Source organism: Poeciliopsis prolifica, unplaced genomic scaffold (assembly GCF_027474105.1).
Source record: "Poeciliopsis prolifica strain line A6 unplaced genomic scaffold, Auburn_PproV2 SCAFFOLD008, whole genome shotgun sequence".
In the NCBI taxonomy this organism is placed as follows: domain Eukaryota; kingdom Metazoa; phylum Chordata; class Actinopteri; order Cyprinodontiformes; family Poeciliidae; genus Poeciliopsis; species Poeciliopsis prolifica.
This window is the reverse complement of record NW_026562383.1, coordinates 16,029,001-16,049,554: the sequence shown is the minus strand read 5'-3', so window position 1 is coordinate 16,049,554 and position 20,554 is coordinate 16,029,001. Positions and strand designations below refer to the sequence as shown.

At 35.0% G+C, this 20,554-nt stretch overlaps 1 protein-coding gene across 1 annotated transcript; it reads left to right on the top strand.

Annotated features, from left to right (window-relative positions):
• The first annotated feature begins 5,162 nt into the window (after positions 1-5,162).
• On the top strand, positions 5,163-19,025 carry kiss1ra (KISS1 receptor a). The gene is made up of 5 exons (XM_055033206.1): positions 5,163-6,029; positions 10,507-10,631; positions 15,806-15,941; positions 16,070-16,308; positions 17,155-19,025. The coding sequence occupies exons 1-5, from the start codon at positions 5,786-5,788 to the stop codon at positions 17,533-17,535; spliced, it is 1,125 nt and encodes a 374-aa protein (XP_054889181.1). The 5' UTR covers positions 5,163-5,785; the 3' UTR covers positions 17,536-19,025.
• The last annotated feature ends 1,529 nt before the right edge of the window (positions 19,026-20,554 follow it).

The following is a 20,554-nucleotide window of genomic DNA, read 5'->3' as shown; positions in this document are numbered from 1 at the left end:
TTTATCTGCAGGCTGTCATCGTTCCTTTTCTCACAAACCAATCAACTCAAAGTCAGGACCTTTTCTGCACTTCTGGTCTCACTTCTTTTTACTTTCGCCTCACCTATATCTCCACCTTTCCGTCTGCATTTTTATTCTGCTTTCTTACCTTGGCTTCTTTTCATCGACACTGACTCCTTACCTCCTTCCTGTTTCTATCGATGTATCCTAAAGATCAGGAACTAGGTGCACAGAATGTCAAGTTCTTTGAGTCATATTTAATCATCTAAGCCTTAACAGCCAAAGAAAATGAAAAAGCAAACAAAACGAAAAACAGTGCAGTAAATATTAAGGTTTTAGAAGAAAAAGATTTGCTTGAAACAGGGAGACTGGAGAATTACAGCCTAAATTAGGAAAGAGTTTTGATGTGAGCTGCACAGATCCACAGCTCAGGTGTGAGAATCAGTTCACAGGAGAATTTCAGGTTGTGCTCTCCAAAAAGCATTTATAGGAAGTATTACAAGTCCTGTGGAGGTACATTCAGCATGTTGAATGAAGTTTTTGGGTAAGATGAGATCAACATTAAACTTTTTAGTTTACACAAAAAGTAGCAGGAAAGGTGGTGTTAGCATTATCATGCTGTGGGATTAAGGGAGGATGAATGCAGCTAAATATGGGCCGATATTTAAAATACAAATAAAAGGCTGAAAAATTCTTGAAACTAGAGTTTAGGTTCAACTTTCATCAGAACACAGAGGCTTAACATCCTGCCACGGTTGGAGGAAATTGTTTAGATTAGCGTACATTCATGTCTTTGAAAGGCCCAGTGAAAATTCAATCCTAAATTAAGCTGAGATTTAAAAAGAATGAGATTCAGAGACACTCTCGATTGATTCTGAATGAGCTTGAGCTGTTTTGCAAAGAATATGCATTAATTTTACTATCTGGATATGCAAAGCCCGCTTTCAGACTTTTGCATTTGCCAAGAATAGCATGATAAAATACTATTGAATCATCATTCTGACTAATATTTGACTTGTTTTTTAAGGTAAGGCAATACATGTGATTCAGGGACTTATTGTTCATTGTTTGAATTTTACACTAAATTAAACATAGCTCTTGAACATTTCTTTTTTATTTTAATTGCACGGTACTTCTAATAATTGTAAAATAGCCATTGAACACAACATCAAACACCCACCTTATCTAACAACAGGATCAAATTAACCTGTGATTGCTTGGATCATTATTACTGCACTATGCAACTCTATTTTGGTGTGATGGCTTTTGTTTCTCAATGGAAATGCAGGGGATTTTTCAAGCAAAAAACAAACAGCTATAAAAATGTATTTAATGCAACAATGACATTTATTTGCATAATATTAAACAAATTTCATAAGCAGTTGGCGGTAGTCCATGTTTTAAATGTATACTGGATCATCACACAGTCAAATATTTTGCAGAATGGAACAAATTAGACAGGAAATAAATGTGATGTAGTGTTAGTCTCAGTTGCTTCTCTAGTGATTCAGCCATAAAGTTTGTTTTTCTGGGATCATTAAAGCAATCTGGACAGTTTTATTTAAAGACAGCAGGCCTGCAATGGCGTTGCATTATTTGGAATCCATGAGTGCACAGTCTGAAACTGGCAATCAGTGGAGCTGATAGACCTCCTGTTGACAAACAGTGAACACAACAGTGACATGGTTTTGGCTCCAAAATGTATTTCTTGTGTTTTCAAATGTTAATACATAAGAAACATGAAAATGTTCTCAAGGTTTAAAGTTCATCTTGAAGATACCTAATATTTAAGTATTATATTTAAACATAAATGGAAAAAAATCATCTTAAATTTTAATATATTTGTGAGCGTTGAATCCATTACCAAATCTTTTAGTGTGGTGTAAGTAAGATATGGCATAGAGGCATATTTTTCTGGTGGACTCTTCAGAATAGGAAAGACTGGTAAACATGCCAATTAAAGTAAAATAAATTCAGGGATGAATGTGTAAAGTTTTCACAATGCCTCTGGCACAGTAACTGTAGCCTTATGTATTATTGGTCAAATGAGGCTAAGATTATTTATTTTGGCAACAAACACTCCAGGTCGAGTTAGTAATAAAATGTAATTTTTGAAAAAGTGACTTGTATTCACTGTTATCTGTGGACTTAAGTCCACAGATAAATGAAACAGAAAATTTCTCAAAGTGGAAATGTGAACTTTACCTCATGTTCAAATCTACACCAAAATAATTAACTAGAAACAAAGATCAACTGTCTCGCATAGCCATATCAGTCCCTTGACTGAAACTCTATGAAAACCCGTAAAGTAGTATGAATAGAAACATACTGGGTTTCCGGGAGTATGGAAAATATAGCAAAGCCATACAAAGGGATGGTCAAAGCTTCTTTGTCTATGCACCACCCTTAGGAAATATCATGGGAGAATATTAAATGTTGTCTTGCCCTATTAGCAAAATGAAGTTTTATAACATGCAAATAATATTTCTCAACATATCAGTGAAAACAATTTTATTGTCAAGCTTTACCAGGAGAGTCAAACAGAGAAGAGTGCACTGATTTATTTAAAAAAAGAGTTTTTACTTGTCATGTGTGATGCAATACTTTTGAAGGGCAGGATCTGGATCAGTGCATAGCTGATTTGCATGAATGACTCAAATCCAGAGAGAATCTTTACACCAACACTTTTCCGACATACTGATGCGCTTCGGTCTTCTGGGAGATGTACAGTCAATTAAGTGATTCATTTTACCAGAGCCACAGAAACAAGGGCTTTAAATTATTCATGGATTACTTAGTTGAACACATCATCTCAAGAATTCAGAAAAGCATGACATCAATAAATTTGATCCTGTTTATCAAGTTGGAAGTGTCATTAAGACTGGAGCAAGTCCAAGCAGGCACTAAGAAAGAGGAAGGGGAGATTTGAAAACCTAAACAAATCACTCAGCCAGTTATTGATTCTAAAAATGCACCCTTCAAAATCTAATTATTTGATCAGTCCGACAGAGTTAATACTATGGATCAGAGCAAATAAGAAACCTGACAACCTATAAAATACTGAAGATTTGTTTAAAGTTCAAACCTTGCCCAAGTGAATGATTCCCTCTAAACAGGCACAGCAGCCTTTGTGATGTGTGCAAGGTTCCCTAAAGGTTAGACTTGATTGCTGAACAGATATGACTGCACAATCAGCATGATGCAATAATCCAAAAGCTGTTAATCTTGGCTTCTGATTTTTGCTCTTTTTGTGACTTTGACTGTACTTTTGGTTTTCCTCCCTTCCTCTTCCACATTTTGTCATTTGACAGATTTGGCCAGGATTGTCCAAAGTTGGTCCTGAAGGGCTGGTCTCCTACATATTTTAGGCTACGTTCACACTGCAGCATGAAGTAACTAAAATCTGATTTTTTTTCCCCCATGTGACCCGATCTTTTCATTGCAGTGTCTGTAGGGTCAAGTCACATTCATCCAACCTCTACTTCACTAATACTCAACAAATATTTCTATACTATGTCCTACCACACTAGAATGCTCTCTACTTGTCCTGTTGCGTCCTCTAGTATGAATGTGGACAGTTTTTGGTTGTTAAAGTCAATACAGGAGATCACCTGCAAGTTGTACCTATTTGGAAATGTGAACAACCACACAAAAAATTGGAATTGAGTATTATGGCCTGCGATGTAAACATAGTCTTAGTTCTCTCCCTTGTGGTAGTTATTCCATTTCCAGTCATCATGCTGATGTTCTGCAGAGGTCTGCTAACGAGCCATCATTTGGTGTGTTGTGTTGACACAATTTTGTGAATAAAGCTTTGTTGAAATAATCTGCAAGACACATCTGAAGAGTGAAGATACATTTTACTTCCACTGTGTGTCCATTTTTGGTTTGTGATGTAACGTTTAACTGTGAAAAGTCTCATCCTGGTAGATTTAAGAGGGCATCTGTTTATCTGTGGGATATTGGTGTAAATTGCCGCAGACAGGAGGGGAACCTGTCATAACCTTCCACAGTGAGATTTGTATTTTGGCACTAAAGAAGCCCGGTTAGGTTCAGTCATTTTTCTCTCTCTATGAAAGTTTATGCCTGAAAGCTAATCAATAATTTACAGAGTGCAGAGTGATATATTAGGATTCTTTTTGAAAGAGTTGTGTATTTGTGTGTGTGTTGTGTAATTTTCAAGAGCCACAAATTCTTAAATGATATTTCATGTTTTTCTAGAGTGTACATGTACACTCTGTTGGGTAGTTTCTTTCTAATTGTATCGCAATTTCAGATCAACAGCAGGATGATGCTGCTGTAAGGTGAAGCATGGTTGTTTTGAATGTTCTCCACTTGAAGAGAGCATTCAATTTTTTTTTTTGTACAGAGACTGTTTTCAAATTCCCCTGAGATCTCTTTAAATCCTTTATTAATCTTAAAAGCTGCTAAACGGTTCACTCTCCAAGCCTCAAATTGACCTTTTAATCTCATCCTGGTCTTCAGTCACACTTCAGCAGTTCAGAAAACTAAATATCTAAAGGCTTAAACAAAGCAATCTTGGTTCAAAATGTTGCAAAACATCACCTATGTGAAATAGTAGCAATTTCAAGTTGAATTATATGTGTTGCTATCCTATTTTGCATCTCACCAGAAGTTTCACTGTTTTACTACATTTTTACAAAAAAGGGGAATTTTCAAAATTCCCTATAGATGACAATTAAAAATATACTTTTCATAGTTTTTGATTATGGTCTTTATTTGTAGGATCATAACTTGTTTTAGAAAGAAACATTAAGCAATAATGTTGCTAGGAGACTCGGACATGGAGACGTTTATCCCAAAGTCATCCAGCAGCCCACATGCTCTGAGTTTTGTATGTGTATGTGTGTGAGCACAGCCCTCTGTCTTTCCCCTCTCCAATGCGCCTGTGTGTCCTTGCTCCTGCGCATTCTATAAAGCCGGCAGCATCCCCTTCACTCACTGCACTCTCTGTGATTTCTGCTGAAGCACAAACAAAAAGATCAACTAAGCTCTGCTGGGAGGACGAACAACAAACACTGATGCTTCAGGTTATTTCCTTTTTTAAACAAAAGCTTTCTTTCCAGCCATTATTTTATCAAGACCGCAGAGCAAGACTTAACTCCTATACTGATCTGCATCTTTGTCATTTCTGATTCATCAAGTTGCTCATTTTCAGGTTTTTTTTTACAATATGCAAAAGGACTGAATGCAACAGATCCGGATTTAACTGGAAGGAGGAGAGATGGAAATGAGCTGTGGATTCTGTTTATCATGAGGAAGCATGGAGAAGACATCTGTTTCCGTCTCTGCACACTGATTCCTGTTTGGTAGCTGGCTTATCTCACAAAACAGCAATATTGCATGCTTGAAATCCTGCTTTTGAGAAAAAAGAAAATAAAAAAAAACAACTTCAGCGGGCTCTGAAAATGCTCCTTCTTGTGAACTTTCGATGGAAGCTTGACGTCTTTCAGGATTTCACTTTGAGCTTGAGAGCAATTAGTATTTCTTTTCAAACTTAGGAGTCATTTTGCATGCAGACGCCTTCTCTCAACTTATGTTTTGCATCCCTAAATCTCTCAGCAATCTCAGCCTCCCCATAATCACAGAATTAGAGCTTCTAAGTGCATTTTCTTTTTCTGTTTTCTTCTCTTGTTTTTTGCCTGAGAGCAAACTGGACTTAGAGCAAGTGCATTGCAGCTGACGGTCTCTCCTCATCCACAAGTAGCACTCCTCACTATTTTTTGTCACCTTCCTTCACTGCAGTACCTTCCATTCTGACACAATGTTTGAGGAGCTTTGGAATTCCACAGATCAGGTTGGCCTCAATGGATCAGAAGCAAACTTATCTCAGAGACGTTCGTATGGCATAGAAGAGGACGGGAACCAGCATCCTTTTCTCACTGACGCCTGGCTGGTACCGCTCTTCTTCTCTCTCATCATGCTGGTCGGACTGGTGGGCAACTCTCTCGTTATCTATGTTATTTCCAAACACAGACAGATGCGAACAGCCACCAACTTCTACATAGGTAGGCAAAAATAATGTACATCTTAATGAGTTTGTGGAAAATGTGAAAGACACTGATACGAGGGTGTAGGATGGGATTTACAAAACTCAGTCACGAAAAGTCGGACTGATATCAAAACTGTTAATTTACTGTGGCCAAGAAATACAGATAATAAAGCCCTTCCATCCTTTGTTATTCTGCGAACTAAACTCAATGTTGTTGCGTTATTAAAGCTTAAAAGTGATGAACCGTGCAAAGAGTAGTTTTGACCAATTCTGTCTGCAAATAAAAGAAAGCTTGTTGCTATTTTTTTGCATTGACTCCTTCCTGGGAACAGGTTAAGACTGCAGGCAAACTACTCCACATATCTCCTGCATGTATTAATGCATGCATAATGTGTTCATATGGTCTTGTTGAAAAATTCATATCCCTGAAAACATGTTTTCAAAGCAGCATATTTTAACAACTCAATGTCTTATTCATGTTGCCATCACGCAGGTTTCTAGGAGCAATTATGTTCATTTCCTTGTAAAAGTATTTATCCACCTGAACTTCACACTTTGTCTTGGTAAAGCCACAAATATCGACAGATTGATATTTGTATTTAAAGTGTACTATTTCCTTCAGATAATAGTTAGGTTTTATACTTTGGTTTACCTTTAGTTTAGCTCTCTTTAGTTTAATTCCCTCCTTTTCTCCTTGCCACAGCTATTATACATTGCATAATAATTCTACCTTTGTCTTATGTCACTTTACTACCCTGTATAAGAAAGCAAGCAACCAAATACGCTACAACCAAAGCTATGTTTCACCCCGTGGATGTTGGGTTTGGGGTTCATACTGTTTTTCAAGTAGTTTCCAAAAAGTGGGTTTTAATTCCCCCAAATAAAAAGCAATCAAACAATTAATGCAAGGCCTTAAAAAGAAATAGAATAAAGAAACTTTGAACAAGCCATAATGATTATTTGACATGACACAATTTCAAGTTTACCTTCCAAAGAAGATAAACTGACCTAACATATAAGAAACGAAGGTGACAAGACCACACTTGGAATGGGTGAAGGGGGACATCAGCTTGTAAATTTAACTAACAAACAGGAAGTAAACACACAGCTGAACATTTAACCTCAATTACTAATAACCTCAGCAAACCTCCGAGGTTCTTACAGAACAACTGGATTGACTGTGATTAAATCACACACACATATGGATTAGATGACTTTTAAGGGAAACAGTTACACTGGAATTTATTTAAACAACAAAGTATCACACACATCCCATTCAGCATGATTAAATATGATGCTGTATTTTTTGTTGAAAAAATATACATATTTATAAAATGTACAGCATCCTTTTCAGTCAATTGTTCTCCACATGAAAAATGCATATATGCTTTTTTTAAAATTATGACAAAAGATTGAAAGATTTCATACCTTTGCAAGGCTCCCAACACAACATTATCACAGTTAATAGGCACAAAGCTCATGACAGTTCTTGACTGGTTTGGTAATTAGCTTTGACAATATATTTAATTTTTCCAAATTGTACAGATATTTTAAAGTTTGCAAAAGGTTCATGTCAGAAACAGAAAGTTTCTGATATGAAACTTTCTGTACATGTCAGAACAGAAAGTTCTGTTATTGCTGCTTCAAGCAGCAGCAATAATATCACTGGTGGAAAATGAAAATGAACTGAAAAGCTACATCTATTTTCAAGGCAAACATACTGACACCTCATTTACACCAAATTAAGAGGCACTGAAATCCAATGCAATCCAACACATGGACAGTTGTATTGGCATATTATACGTTTTTACCTTTTGTAATATGAATTTAACCTATCCTTTCTGGAAGGTTTTTCTGATACTTGAGTATTTTCATGAAACTATCCTTGTAGTCAAGTACAGGTTGTTTTAATTTAAACTGTTAGGATTTAAAATATTTCTGTTAAATAATATTTGTTTTAATATGTTCTTTACATCCTGCAAAGCTTGCCTTTATTGAAACAAGGCTCACAATAAAAATAGTTGTAAAATAATAATGTTAAATGAGATCATCCAACCTTGTTTATATTTTATGTCTTTTCTTAGTATTCAGAACACGCAGATTTGCAATCTGGAATGTATTTGATCTATATGCCATTACTAAGCCAAAGGTGAGGTGATTGATTTTCCTGAGTTTGTTCCACAAAATAGAGTGTGGGAGAGGGGAGAGGAGGGAGCAGTAAAATAAATGTGATCACATCCATGTGAATTAAAATAATGTTTTTGTTGCTCTGTGACTCTGTGTATCTGTGTTTGCACATTGCACTCCGGATGTGAGGAGAATTTGATCTTGGTTAATACATCCCAAGGCCACTGCACTGAAACAGTGTAATATTCAGCATAATTTAATTAGCAACCGCATCATCTACCAATCTCTCCAACAATATGGTTAGGCAACAACAATGTGATTAGATCAGCTCTTCAAACAAATGGGGAATGGTGTCTGGCATGCTTGCGACAGTGATGGATGCATGAGCCAGACTGCAAACCTCTGACTGATATGTTATCAAAACATAAAAGTATTTTTTGGGCTTTGTCTTTATATTAAGAATTAACCCTTTAACTGGCAATCTTCCATCCATGAGACAAATCTAATTTGTTTGAATACTCTGCCTTATTCTTTGCCATTTAAGGGGTTAAAAGTTTGGAAGAATAGATGTGAAGACCCAGAGGCAGTTCATAAAATGTTTAACACACGTTCAGTTTATAACCACCAAATAATATATTCTCTTTCTGAAGCAGCTTCTTGGTATCTGATTTCAAATGCACAAGGCCAAACTAACGTCATACAATATTTTATGCATGGAATTTAGCTTAATTGGAACAGATGAATCAAGGATACCACACATCTCTTAGCATTTATTTCAAACTTGTCATTTCGTTTCAGATTTTTATTTAATTCCATATATAGTGGCTTTCATTGCCAAGTTGAAATGAATGTAACAATTGTGGCTCTGATTGTGCTCATCTTAATAAAATCATTTGAAAACAGACACCATATGAAATACCGTACAATCATTCATTCAAAATATATTCTTTGGATAAATATACAGAATCCACCAGCTTCTTTAATAAAGTGAAGTATTTGAATACAGTCGAGATAATTATGGTCTATCATCTCTTGCACTTGGTATAAAACACAAAATGGACTATGGGTTTCAACAATTTCATCTTATTACCGACATAAACTAATTTTCTCTGAGTCCATCACACCTACAAGGTGGGTTCCTCAATATGACAAATTACAGCAAAGCAAGATGTTGCTTTTAGACAGAGGAATCATGACTTTGTCATTCATTTGAACTGTCTATTTTTTTTAAGCTACATGTGAGAAGAAGTCTGATTCTCAATATGCAGCAGACATCATTTGGTCATGTGTAAATGTGATTAAGAAGAAAAAGTTACATAAAGACACAAAAGATAATCAGCTCTGGATTTTCTCCCAGTGCAAATTGAACATGACAGTTCCTTCACTTAAAAGGTAGTAAAAACTACCCAGTAATTTAGTTTTTAGGGAATAATTAACAAGACTACAATCACAAATTGAAAATTGGATAATGCCGATCCGCTACACCAAATGAGACCACTCATGAATAAAGTGAACAAAACTGGTTCTCTCTTCACCATGGCACCTGCCAGTAGTTGACTTTAGAGAGAAAGTGAAAGATTTTTTCCTAAAAGTGGATGTGTTAGAATCAGAATAAGTGGGCAATATCTGAGTAGGTTTGACAGGGCTCAGGAAATGAAAGCTGACATGCGAAACAACCACTTCAGCTACTGTAGTTTTACCTCCTTCAAGTTGCTGAAGGAGGTAAAACTACTCTGACAAAAAGGTTTTAAAATGTACAGCCTGTTGCAATTTACTGTGTATGAACAATAGCAGCAGACACAACAATCCAAATGTTATATCTGATTAGTGCATCTTGTTCTTTTTTCCTTCAGGTGCACAGCACATCCATTTGTGTCAAATTTGTAGTTCATTAAGAGACACTGAGTGAATGTGTCTAAAAACAAATATAAATAGGGGTACAAATGTCTAAATAAACTTATTTCACAGTTAACTGTAATTATTGTGTGCAATACAGTTTGTCCTTCTTCCTTGGGTCAGAACAATACAATCAACATCCCTGGAAAATGTATATATTCTGAGGTTGTTATTAAGGAGAAAGTTTTAACCTTTACAATGATTTTTTTTTCTGAACATCAGTAATATATTTTTAACATCTAACTTTATTCAGTTGGACTGCCAGAAAGAACATCAAAAGGGACAAAAATACAGATGGAAAGCCAAAAGAAACACTGCTACTAATAAAAACAAAGTAAACACTGAAAGAGGGCTTTTTAGTTTTTGCAATATAAAAAAACTGGGCTATTATAAGCCTTCTTAAATTATAATGTATGTGGACTGATGTAAGACAGAAAATTGCCTGACATCTACCTTTTCTTTCCATCTAGCAAACCTGGCTGCCACCGATATAATCTTTTTGGTGTGCTGTGTCCCCTTCACTGCCACTCTCTATCCCCTCCCTGGATGGATCTTTGGCAACTTCATGTGCAAATTTGTTGCATTTCTGCAGCAGGTAACACAATTATGTTTTATCCAATATTCTTATTCCTAAATGTTGGTTCCGTTTCTTTTAACATTTCAGTTTGCTTTGCATTCTTTTATTTCTATTTATAGTGCTCACTAGTAATTTACCTATTCCAATGATATCACATGCTTGTCCTCTAGGCTGAAAATTACTAATATCAACTAAAAAGTCAGAATTGTTTTAATTAATAAATTGCTGTTAATAATTTGTTCATGAAAGTGAAACTCATACATCACAGGCTAATATTTGAACATTCCTACCATCACAGTTACTATTGTTATTGAAAATGGTTCAACAGCAGCAATTATTTCTGCAGTTTCTGCTTTTAAACTGTAAACTTCAGCTATTGTAATGAAATTAATATTTTTTTGCAGATTAGTTCAATTGTGATTGTACATACTATGTAAGAAAAAATAATTTTAAAAAAGTCCTAAATAAACAGATTAAATTTATAAGAACCCTTTCCAGTCTTACAAACCACTTTGAGTGCAAAACCACACACATTCACAAACACACACAAATGCAGGCAACTTTCAGTTAAGTACCAGCACATTAACATGTGACAAGAGGAAGCTGGAATCAAACTTACAACCTTCTTATTGGGAAATGACTATTCTGCCAGAGAGCCTCAGTCACCCACATTCAGAGTCACCCACATTCAGAGTACAGGCTGAATTACAGGGTAAAGCTGAATAGACATGCTCTATGTTGATTTTTTTCATCACACCGGATGCTTTGATGATGGCATTTTCAGTGACACTCAGCAATTGAGAACCTCAAGATTGTGATTTTGTTTGACTCAAATAAACCCATGCAAACAGCTGAAAGTGTCACATAGTAAAAATTAAAGCCAAACATGACTTTCCATCGCTTCCATCCTGAGTTTCATCACAACTTGCTCAAATAAATAGAAATTCAAATCCTGGTCCAAATACAATGAAAACAGATGACCAGCTTACTATATGTACAAAGCTATCTAAATTGTGGCTCTGTTAATTATTTTATTTTATTTTTTTACATGTGCAACCTTTGGATTTAGTTAATGTAGTCAAAAGATCTACTTTCAAAGATCAATGAAAACATAGAAGCTTAATTAGTAAGAAACTGGTGGAAAGTGGCAATGAAACCATTTGAGCTTAATCACAGAGCTGTAGAACAGATCTAGAAGAGTGCACAGCAAGGAAGGAGACAAATTAACACAGCAGGTGTGGAACTGAAACACAAAAAAAAATGTCTAAGTCCAAAGGGAAAAAGCCTAGCACTAACATAAGGAGAAAAACCCAAGCATTGAGACATCAAACACAAAGGAATGAAGTATGTGGGAAGAACTAAATAACAATAAACCATAAGTGATCACAACTGATCACAACAGCATACTTCCGGTAAGATGGAGAATCTTAAAGCTAAGCATGAAATAAATCAGAATATCAAAGAGTGTCTAACCTAGCAATTAAGAAAAATACAAAACCCAAGTTCCACGGATTAAGACTGTATTATCATCAGAACTTTGTCATTTTTAACTCTTCAAAAATGACTCCATGTGATTGTTATTGCTTTGTTGTCAGTAGATGATCAGTCTTGAAAGGGGAACTTCAGCCCCAAAAAGTGTTCGCTGTTAAATGCTGACTCATTTTAGAGACTTCACATTTTCATCTCTTATTCAAAGACTTTTGTGCAGCTCTGTCTGCCAGTGGGTGAACTTCAATTTCAGTGACACAAAGATGCATCCATTTGTTAGAAGACTTTATCGCAAGTGCTTCAGAGTTGTAGTATGAGCAATATGGGTCTTTTAATGGCAGAAACAATTCCATCTATTCTACATAGAATGAAAATTCCCTCTATTCGGCGAAGACGTTTTGAGTCAGAACTTTGCTCTATCTTTTTCCAAGCATTTTTTTTCTTCTGAAAGCCAAAGGAAGGTCATTACAGTCTGAATAAATCTTCAAAGAAATGACATCTGCAGAATCAGACATTACCCCCCTCAAAACCGGATGACAGCAGAAAAGCTCCAGTATACAAAATACAAGATCCAAGTATCTTCCTAGATAAATGAAACCATCTTGTACAAAAATAAAAATTTCTACAATTCAAGAAAAGCTGGAGTTGCTGCTAATGTATTTCAAAAGTACTCTTGAGTTTGAAAGGACATGTATAATCTAATTTTCAACTTCTCCCTTTCAGCTGTGTTTAAACTGAGACAAATTCATTTCTGTTCAAGATTGCAAAACATGAAGTGAGGAAAAAAAGTTAATAAACATAATGCATCCAAAATAAGCAGAATGTCACAGAATATTAATGGAGAGATTTCAGTACAGGTGTTAAAAATCAATAAATAACAAAACTCAGTTTATTCCTTGCTGTTCATGTTAACATGAATAGCACAACTCTACTTTTACTTTCTTTTTTTCCTGTCCTCTCATGTGTTCATAACATTTATACATCTCCAAACAATCATACACTAACATCATTACTCAGACAGGTCCTGCACCTGTGCAGTTTTAGCCAAGCGACTGAATGCGTTGCTGCTCGACTTGACACCATGGAAACACCGAGTTGCTAAATGTGAAAGACTTGGCATGCAACATTGAAAGTCTGTGGGGAAGTCCCTACACAGGATGAAACATGGACTTTCTACAAAGTTTTAAAAGATAGAATCTATTTTCACTTCAGTCACTTTAGACATCTGTAAAAAAAGTGAGCAAATTTCCATGTAGTTGCAAATTTTATGGGATTTGCAGAACAGAGCAAAACGTATCTTTTCTTGCAACAGTGTTTTTTTTTAAATTTTTTATGGACTTTATGTTTGATCGACTATTATGTCAGATTGACTAATCATAAACACATGGGTGAAAAACCCCTGGTAAGAAACAATCAATTACCGCATACAACATAATGCACCACATTTACTCACAGTTGCTTTACACTGAATTAAAGCTCCAATTGTGAAAAGCAAAAAGTGAAAGGAGTAAGAAGTAAATTGCCAAAGCAAGAAGAAATAGTATAAATAAGATTCTGCATATTAATAAAAACAAAACATAAAAATGGATAAGTCAATTAATATTAATAAAACCAATAATGGAACTCAGTAGATATGGATGAGTTTTGGTTTAAACGTTTGGACTTTCCACTACTCCAAAGATTTTGTTTAAGTTCTCCAACATGTTAAAAATCATCTTTTGGCTTCCTGCTGATTTCAGATTTGTGTGTGTGTGTGTGTGTGGGTGTGTGGGTGTGTGGGGGTGGGGGTGTGTGTGTGTGTGTGTGTGTGTGGGTGTGTGTGGGTGTGGGGTGTGTGTGTGTGTGTGTGTGTGTGGGTGTGTGGGTGGGTGTGTGTGTGTGTGTGGGTGTGTGTGTATGTGTGTAGCAATGGGCATATTATTTGCAGAAAAACAAAAAACAAACAAAATCAAAGTGAGTAAAAATAAGCTAAAAATTTTTAATATTTGACTGAATTATAATTTAGATGTTATAAAAATACTTCATTCAAAAAACTTAATTTATGTCAGTATTTTAAAATTTCCTCCTGTTTTACTTTTTCATTCAGTCTAAAGTAATCACTACGTAATTCCACACATTAACCTTAGAATTAATCACCTTTTCATAATCTATACATATTTACTCAAAACTCTAGCTTCACCTGTCCCAGGTATGAAAAAAACTATGAAGAAAAACTCATACTTTCATCTTTTATTTAGCAGTTAAACGCAGTAATAAATAGGGCTGTGATTCTTCATGTGGGTCAATGCTTGGCAATGCTGTCAATAAAAATCCAGCAACCATAGACTGGTTTGCTTTAAATCACACAACTAATTCCTTTTTCAATTTAAAGAGGTAGCGAAAACTGGATTTGGAGCACCAACTGTATTACAGCAGGGTGTAATACACTGAAAGTCCTGAACATCGCAGGTAGGAGATTATTTTCTCAGCAGCCTTAGTGCTGAACTTACCATGACCCCTTTCAGTCTTTTATATTCAATCCTTTGAAATCCTGATGTGATGCGCCAAACCTCTGTTGGGTAATGGGTCCCGGCATCATAACTACACATAACACCAAGACAGATCCAGCAGGAGGCAGAGGTACACGCTGTTGGGAAGATTCATGTCTGACTTTAAAGTACATGTCGAAACAGAATGGATTCAATTTTACACAAACCAGCATTTATTTTCACTCAAAAATCAGAGTCATGGTGCCTTTATTGTCAGTGAACAAAAGGACAACAGAATTTCATTTCATTTCAGTACAGCCCGTCCAAAACATCATAGACATTAATTTAGAAATCTTATAAGAATATATTCCAGTAATATTAGAGCTGAAATGGACATACAAAATAATATTAAGTTAATATTTAGTAACTACTAAATATGAACTTAGTAATTAATATAGTTAATATTTAGAAATGACTAAATAATAACTTAATGCTTTATCAAATAAAGTAGTAAGTTTAGTTGATGCTTTTCAAAAATAAGGCTTGATTGATTTTTAATTTGATTCTTTTAATTTCTACCAATAAATTATTACATTATTGACTTTTTCTAAATACACTCAAACCACTTTTAAAATATGGTTGATAAATTGCCTATTTTCCATTCATCTCTTTGCACTTTGTTGTCTCTATTTTCATGTCTGAAGATAATGTTTGCACTTGATGTTTATTATATTGGGACATAGTGTTATCATCACCATGCTTGCAGGAAACATCCTGTTCTTTTAATAATGAAATTCCTTTTGAAATGAGACATCTTTGTATAGATGACCTGCAAGAGTAATAATGCCTATTGAACTTTCTCACAAGAGGGAATGACACTGACTTGCCTTTTCATTAACTCTATTAAAGTTAATGGATGAGAAAAAAGTTTCTCTCACAAGTTTTTGTCAAAATACTTACTTTATTTTAATGACCTATATAAATACAAAATGCATATACAAAATACTTGCTTTATTCTAATGATATATATATATAAATTCTTTCTTTCTTCCTCCTGGCCCCAGTAGTCTGTCATAAGAAACACCACAAAATCAGCTGTGACTAATTTTCAGTACGTTTTGTTTGTCGTCGTAAAAATAATAGGTGTTGACATCATCTCCTCACCATCACTGTGTTTTTAAATGTTTAAGAAACATGTTCTTATTTAGAATGTGTTTGGCTGCATTTCATTCTTAGGTGACAGTACAAGCCACATGTATCACCCTGACTGCCATGAGTGGAGACCGCTGTTACATCACTGTTTACCCTCTCAAATCTCTCCGTCACCGCACCCCAAAAGTGGCCATGATAGTCAGCATTTGCATATGGATTGGTATGTTGAATGCTTTTACCTCCCTGCTCCACACAAAAATGAATAACTGAAAAGCAAAACGTATCTAGCATGTGTGACTGACTTAGAGTTTTGTTTAAAAAAAACAACAACACATCTGCTTTACCCAGGCTCCTTCATCTTGTCCACGCCGATTTTAATGTACCAGCGGCTTGAGGAGGGCTACTGGTACGGTCCGAGGCAATACTGCATGGAGAGATTTCCCTCCAAGACACATGAGAGAGCATTCATCCTCTATCAGTTTATTGCCGCCTACATGCTGCCGGTTCTCACAATCTCTTTCTGCTATTCGATGATGGTGAAGAGAGTAGGTCAACCCACTGTAGAGCCTGTTGACAACAATTATCAGGTGTGGACAAAGAGAGATTGAAAACTGTTTGTGTGCCTAAATTTTAAAATAGGTTTGAATCAAGTCTGTTTTGAATAACTGTTGCCAACAGTTTATTCACAATGAAACATATAGAACATATATAAAATACAGTTTGCAGCTTCCTGTTCATTTCTACTGTAGAGTTCAACTTCTAATACTAAAATAAACATGTAGACAACTGAAGAAATCACAACAAAGACCCAAGCTTGTAAAGAAAATTAGCAAAAAGGTATTTCTAAGGATGTTATGGAAATAAATGAAACCACTTTCCAGTTAGAAGGAATGTCAATATGTGTATAATTATTGTATAATTACATAGTTATTATTTCGCTCTAAATACCAAAAACATTCCAAGTATTAAACCTTGTATCTGTGGATCTGCAGCTAACATACAGGAATAGTCATGTAGATTTCATTTGAAGTACAATGGAAGACATAGGTTGTTTTTCTTTAGTAACATTAAACTTTTATAATTGAACAGCCAGGAGGTTTCATACACAACCTTTTAATATTTGCTTTGCATTATTTTCTATATCTGAATAAATAAGATAAAAAAAACAAAATGGGCATAAAATATATTTTCCTTATCAGACTTTGTTTCTTTTCCCATTGTATAGGCATTACATTGATTTATATTTAAATAACTTTTACCATTAATTGGCAAAATAATAACATTATTTTTAAGATTTTTGACATCAGTATTTATTCATTTATTTTAATCAGGTGAGGGCCAATTGTAATTTTTCAAACTAACAACCAGCATCAACAACAAAGCCTCTTAAATAACATAAAAAAAGCTGATATCTATTGTGATATCTTTCTCAGGTCAACCTCCTGTCTGAGAGAACCATCAGCATCAGGAGCAAAGTCTCCAAGATGGTGGTGGTGATCGTCCTCCTCTTTGCCATCTGTTGGGGTCCCATCCAGATCTTTGTGCTTTTCCAGTCTTTCTATCCAAACTACCAACCCAACTACACAATGTACAAGATCAAGACCTGGGCCAACTGCATGTCCTATGCCAACTCCTCAGTCAACCCCATTATTTATGGGTTTATGGGAGCCAGTTTTCAGAAATCTTTTAGGAAAACCTTTCCATTCCTTTTCAAACACAAGATCCGGGATAGTAGCATGGCGTCAAGGACTGCCAACGCTGAGATCAAGTTTATTGCTGCAGAGGAAGGCAACAATAATAATGTTGTGAACTGAGAATTTACAGATACATGAAGGAAAACCCTGGGCTCTGCGTTCATTTCCACGTTGTATTAATTTTCATATTGAAGCAAATCAATAACAACAGTTATTTGAAACTGCAGTCGATCTAAAGTTTATAAAATATATCCGCAACTTAGATTTAAATGTATTGCTTTTGCTGGAGCTGAGTTTATGTCAGAATCAGAATCAGCTTCATTGGCCAAGCTTGTGTACACAAACAAGGAATTTTACCTTGGTTTCAAATGCTTACAGCATACAGAGATTAAACATAAACATGTGAATTTAAACGTGTCATCAAATGTGATCATGTTTCTAACTCACAAATAAATGAAAATTCTGGTGTTTCTATTTACATTAAATAGAAACATTAAGCTTTTTCTGACTTAGCTTTCTTTTCTTTTAAAGACTAAATTAGCTAGTAAATATTAAAGCTTAGAAAAGTCACATAACGGACATATTATTATCAGTTGCTTGTAGTCCGAACCAGAATAAAGGGAATTCAAAAGGCTTTTCATAGTCACTCAGAGCCAATTTTCTCAGAATTACTAATTGTTCAAGTATCATTTTTAAAACTATCTACAGTCTATAATATGATTTATTGTTGGTGTAATGTGTAGATTTTTGCTTTAAAACTTTGTGATTGCTTATGTACGATCAGATTGTTTTCTATGTATGCAGCAGTCAGAATTATTTTAAAGTTGTTACATTACTGAAACTTAACCAAAATTCAATGTCAAGTCTTTACTGAACTGATATTAAAAATGTTTTTATTGTTTTAATATTCTAATGAACAGCTCATACATGCAACAATTTAGGAGTGAAACTACAGTAACCACTGGAAAAAAAGGAAATACAATCTGATCACAATTGTTTGTCTTTCAAACTACCTGCAGTAAATTCTGCAGAGTAAAATCAACACTATGCCGAGTCTATTTGGTCCTACATAATTATAACCCACATAATTTTACAGTGGAAGCAGAGGACAAATACAAACAAAACTTGAGTTAATCCTTTAAGAAGTAAAAGTAGTACCTTTTTGGCAGGTACTACTCATAAATTCACACAAATGTGTATTTCAATAAAGGTTGCTACATGTTTAATATTCATGCTTAATACTGGAGAACTGGCAAATGTAATTAAAGCACAGTCCGTCCTGAATTGTACCCCCGAGGTGAAGTGGCTTTGTGTGTGGAGCTAATGCATCCTAAGCAATCTGAAAAAAATGCTTCAGCCAGCTGCTCATGAGTCTTTTCTGTGGCAAGATATGATGAATGGAAACCTACCAACAGAAGGAATAGAGGTGGAGCACAAGTTTTTTTTTTTTTTTATCTCTGTGGCCAAAAGTCTCACCTTCATGCCTTTTTAAAAACTTGTTTTCACAAAAGCATTGTAGAATCCTTCATGCACGTTCACAGGCAACAGAGATAATTCAAATCAGGTACTAAAAACACCTAAAAAGAACCCTTGTACCTTCTTGCCAAACAGTCTGGAATATTGAAGACAACTCATTTGTCTTGTGTTTTGTTATAAGAGCACAGTCAGAATGAGGGCCTGTTCAGGGACCAGCTGTCTGACCATAGAAAAACTGCTTTTAATTGTAAACCCACTGAGCTATCTCAATAGAGACTTTGCTTCATTCATCTCACACGGTGACATTCGAAATTAAAGAACCTCTGTTATGATGTATAGAAAAATAGCTAATACAGTTTAATTAGATCTGATGCAACTTGCTTCAGGGCTCAAGGTTTGAAAGGAAAACTAAAACACGTTGGGCCTTTGTAGTCAAATGACAAATGGTACTCGAGGGTCATTGCAAACATTTGACATGTTTTGCTGAACTGAAGACAATCTGAGAAAATCCAGATCAGTGTTTGCACTGATTTTTAAACTTTGATCAAAGAGATTCTAAAATAAGGTAAATGGCAATTATTTTTCTATAAAGGCAGACACTGCAGATAACTCTAAGTGTTATTATAATTCATAGTTGGGTCATTTTTGACTGAAAGCTGCTCTTCAACATGCATCGCAGTGAATATTTCAATGCAAATTAATTAATTTTGCATTTTAATAGCACTATCTGGCCTTGTTCCAGATGAAACATTAGAGTGGCACACAACCTAAATTGCAAAAATATAAAAGTGTACTTTTGAAAGAACATATAAAAGCATTTAAAAATAGAAAGATTAATCATCACATAAAATGACGGACTAAAAGCCAATTAGATTTTTTTTTCTTGAAAACTGACTTCTGTTAAAGTAAAAGAAGAGTTGTGAAGAGTAGCTCCACAGCTGTCACATTTATCCTAATTCCTTTAGGTGAATTAACTGGTCTACTCAACTAGGAAATTATGCCAAATATTCTGGAAATAAAAAACAAATCTGTATTGATTGCCATCTGAAAGGGATAATTGTAGATATTATTTGAAACAAACCTACCAGTAATTCCCTACAACCAGCAGCTGGTGATTCTTTTTTGGTTTTGCCATTATATGTAGGGCGCTATTCAACATCATGTTCAAAGGCATTTACGCTTAATTGCAAATTGCAACATAGATGTAACTGACACATCCATCATTTTCATGTGACTGTCTGCTGCTAAGTAAAAAAGGTATTCATGTTCAAATGAGTTTTGAGATTTCTTTTTGTTTACAGTACTAATGAGTAATTATGGGACAGGCAATCAATCAAACTTCAAGCTTTCACTTTGTCAGACTTTTACAGTCGTGAGATTTAATATCTTCAAAAATAAAAGCTTTATTGAACCATTCAGATTAGAGCCAATCAAAGGACATGTTTTTTCTCAGGGTATTGATTCTGTATAAAGAGTCTGACACTTTCTACAATCTGACAATGTTTAGACATGGGAATAGCAGACATAATACAGAGGGAAATATGAAAAGACCTTCAAAACACTTTATTTATGCTGATCAAAATCAACATGAAAAAGAAGAGACTCTTTGGAAGCAAAACAGAAAAGAAAATGTAAATATAATATATATGTAAAAACAATCAAG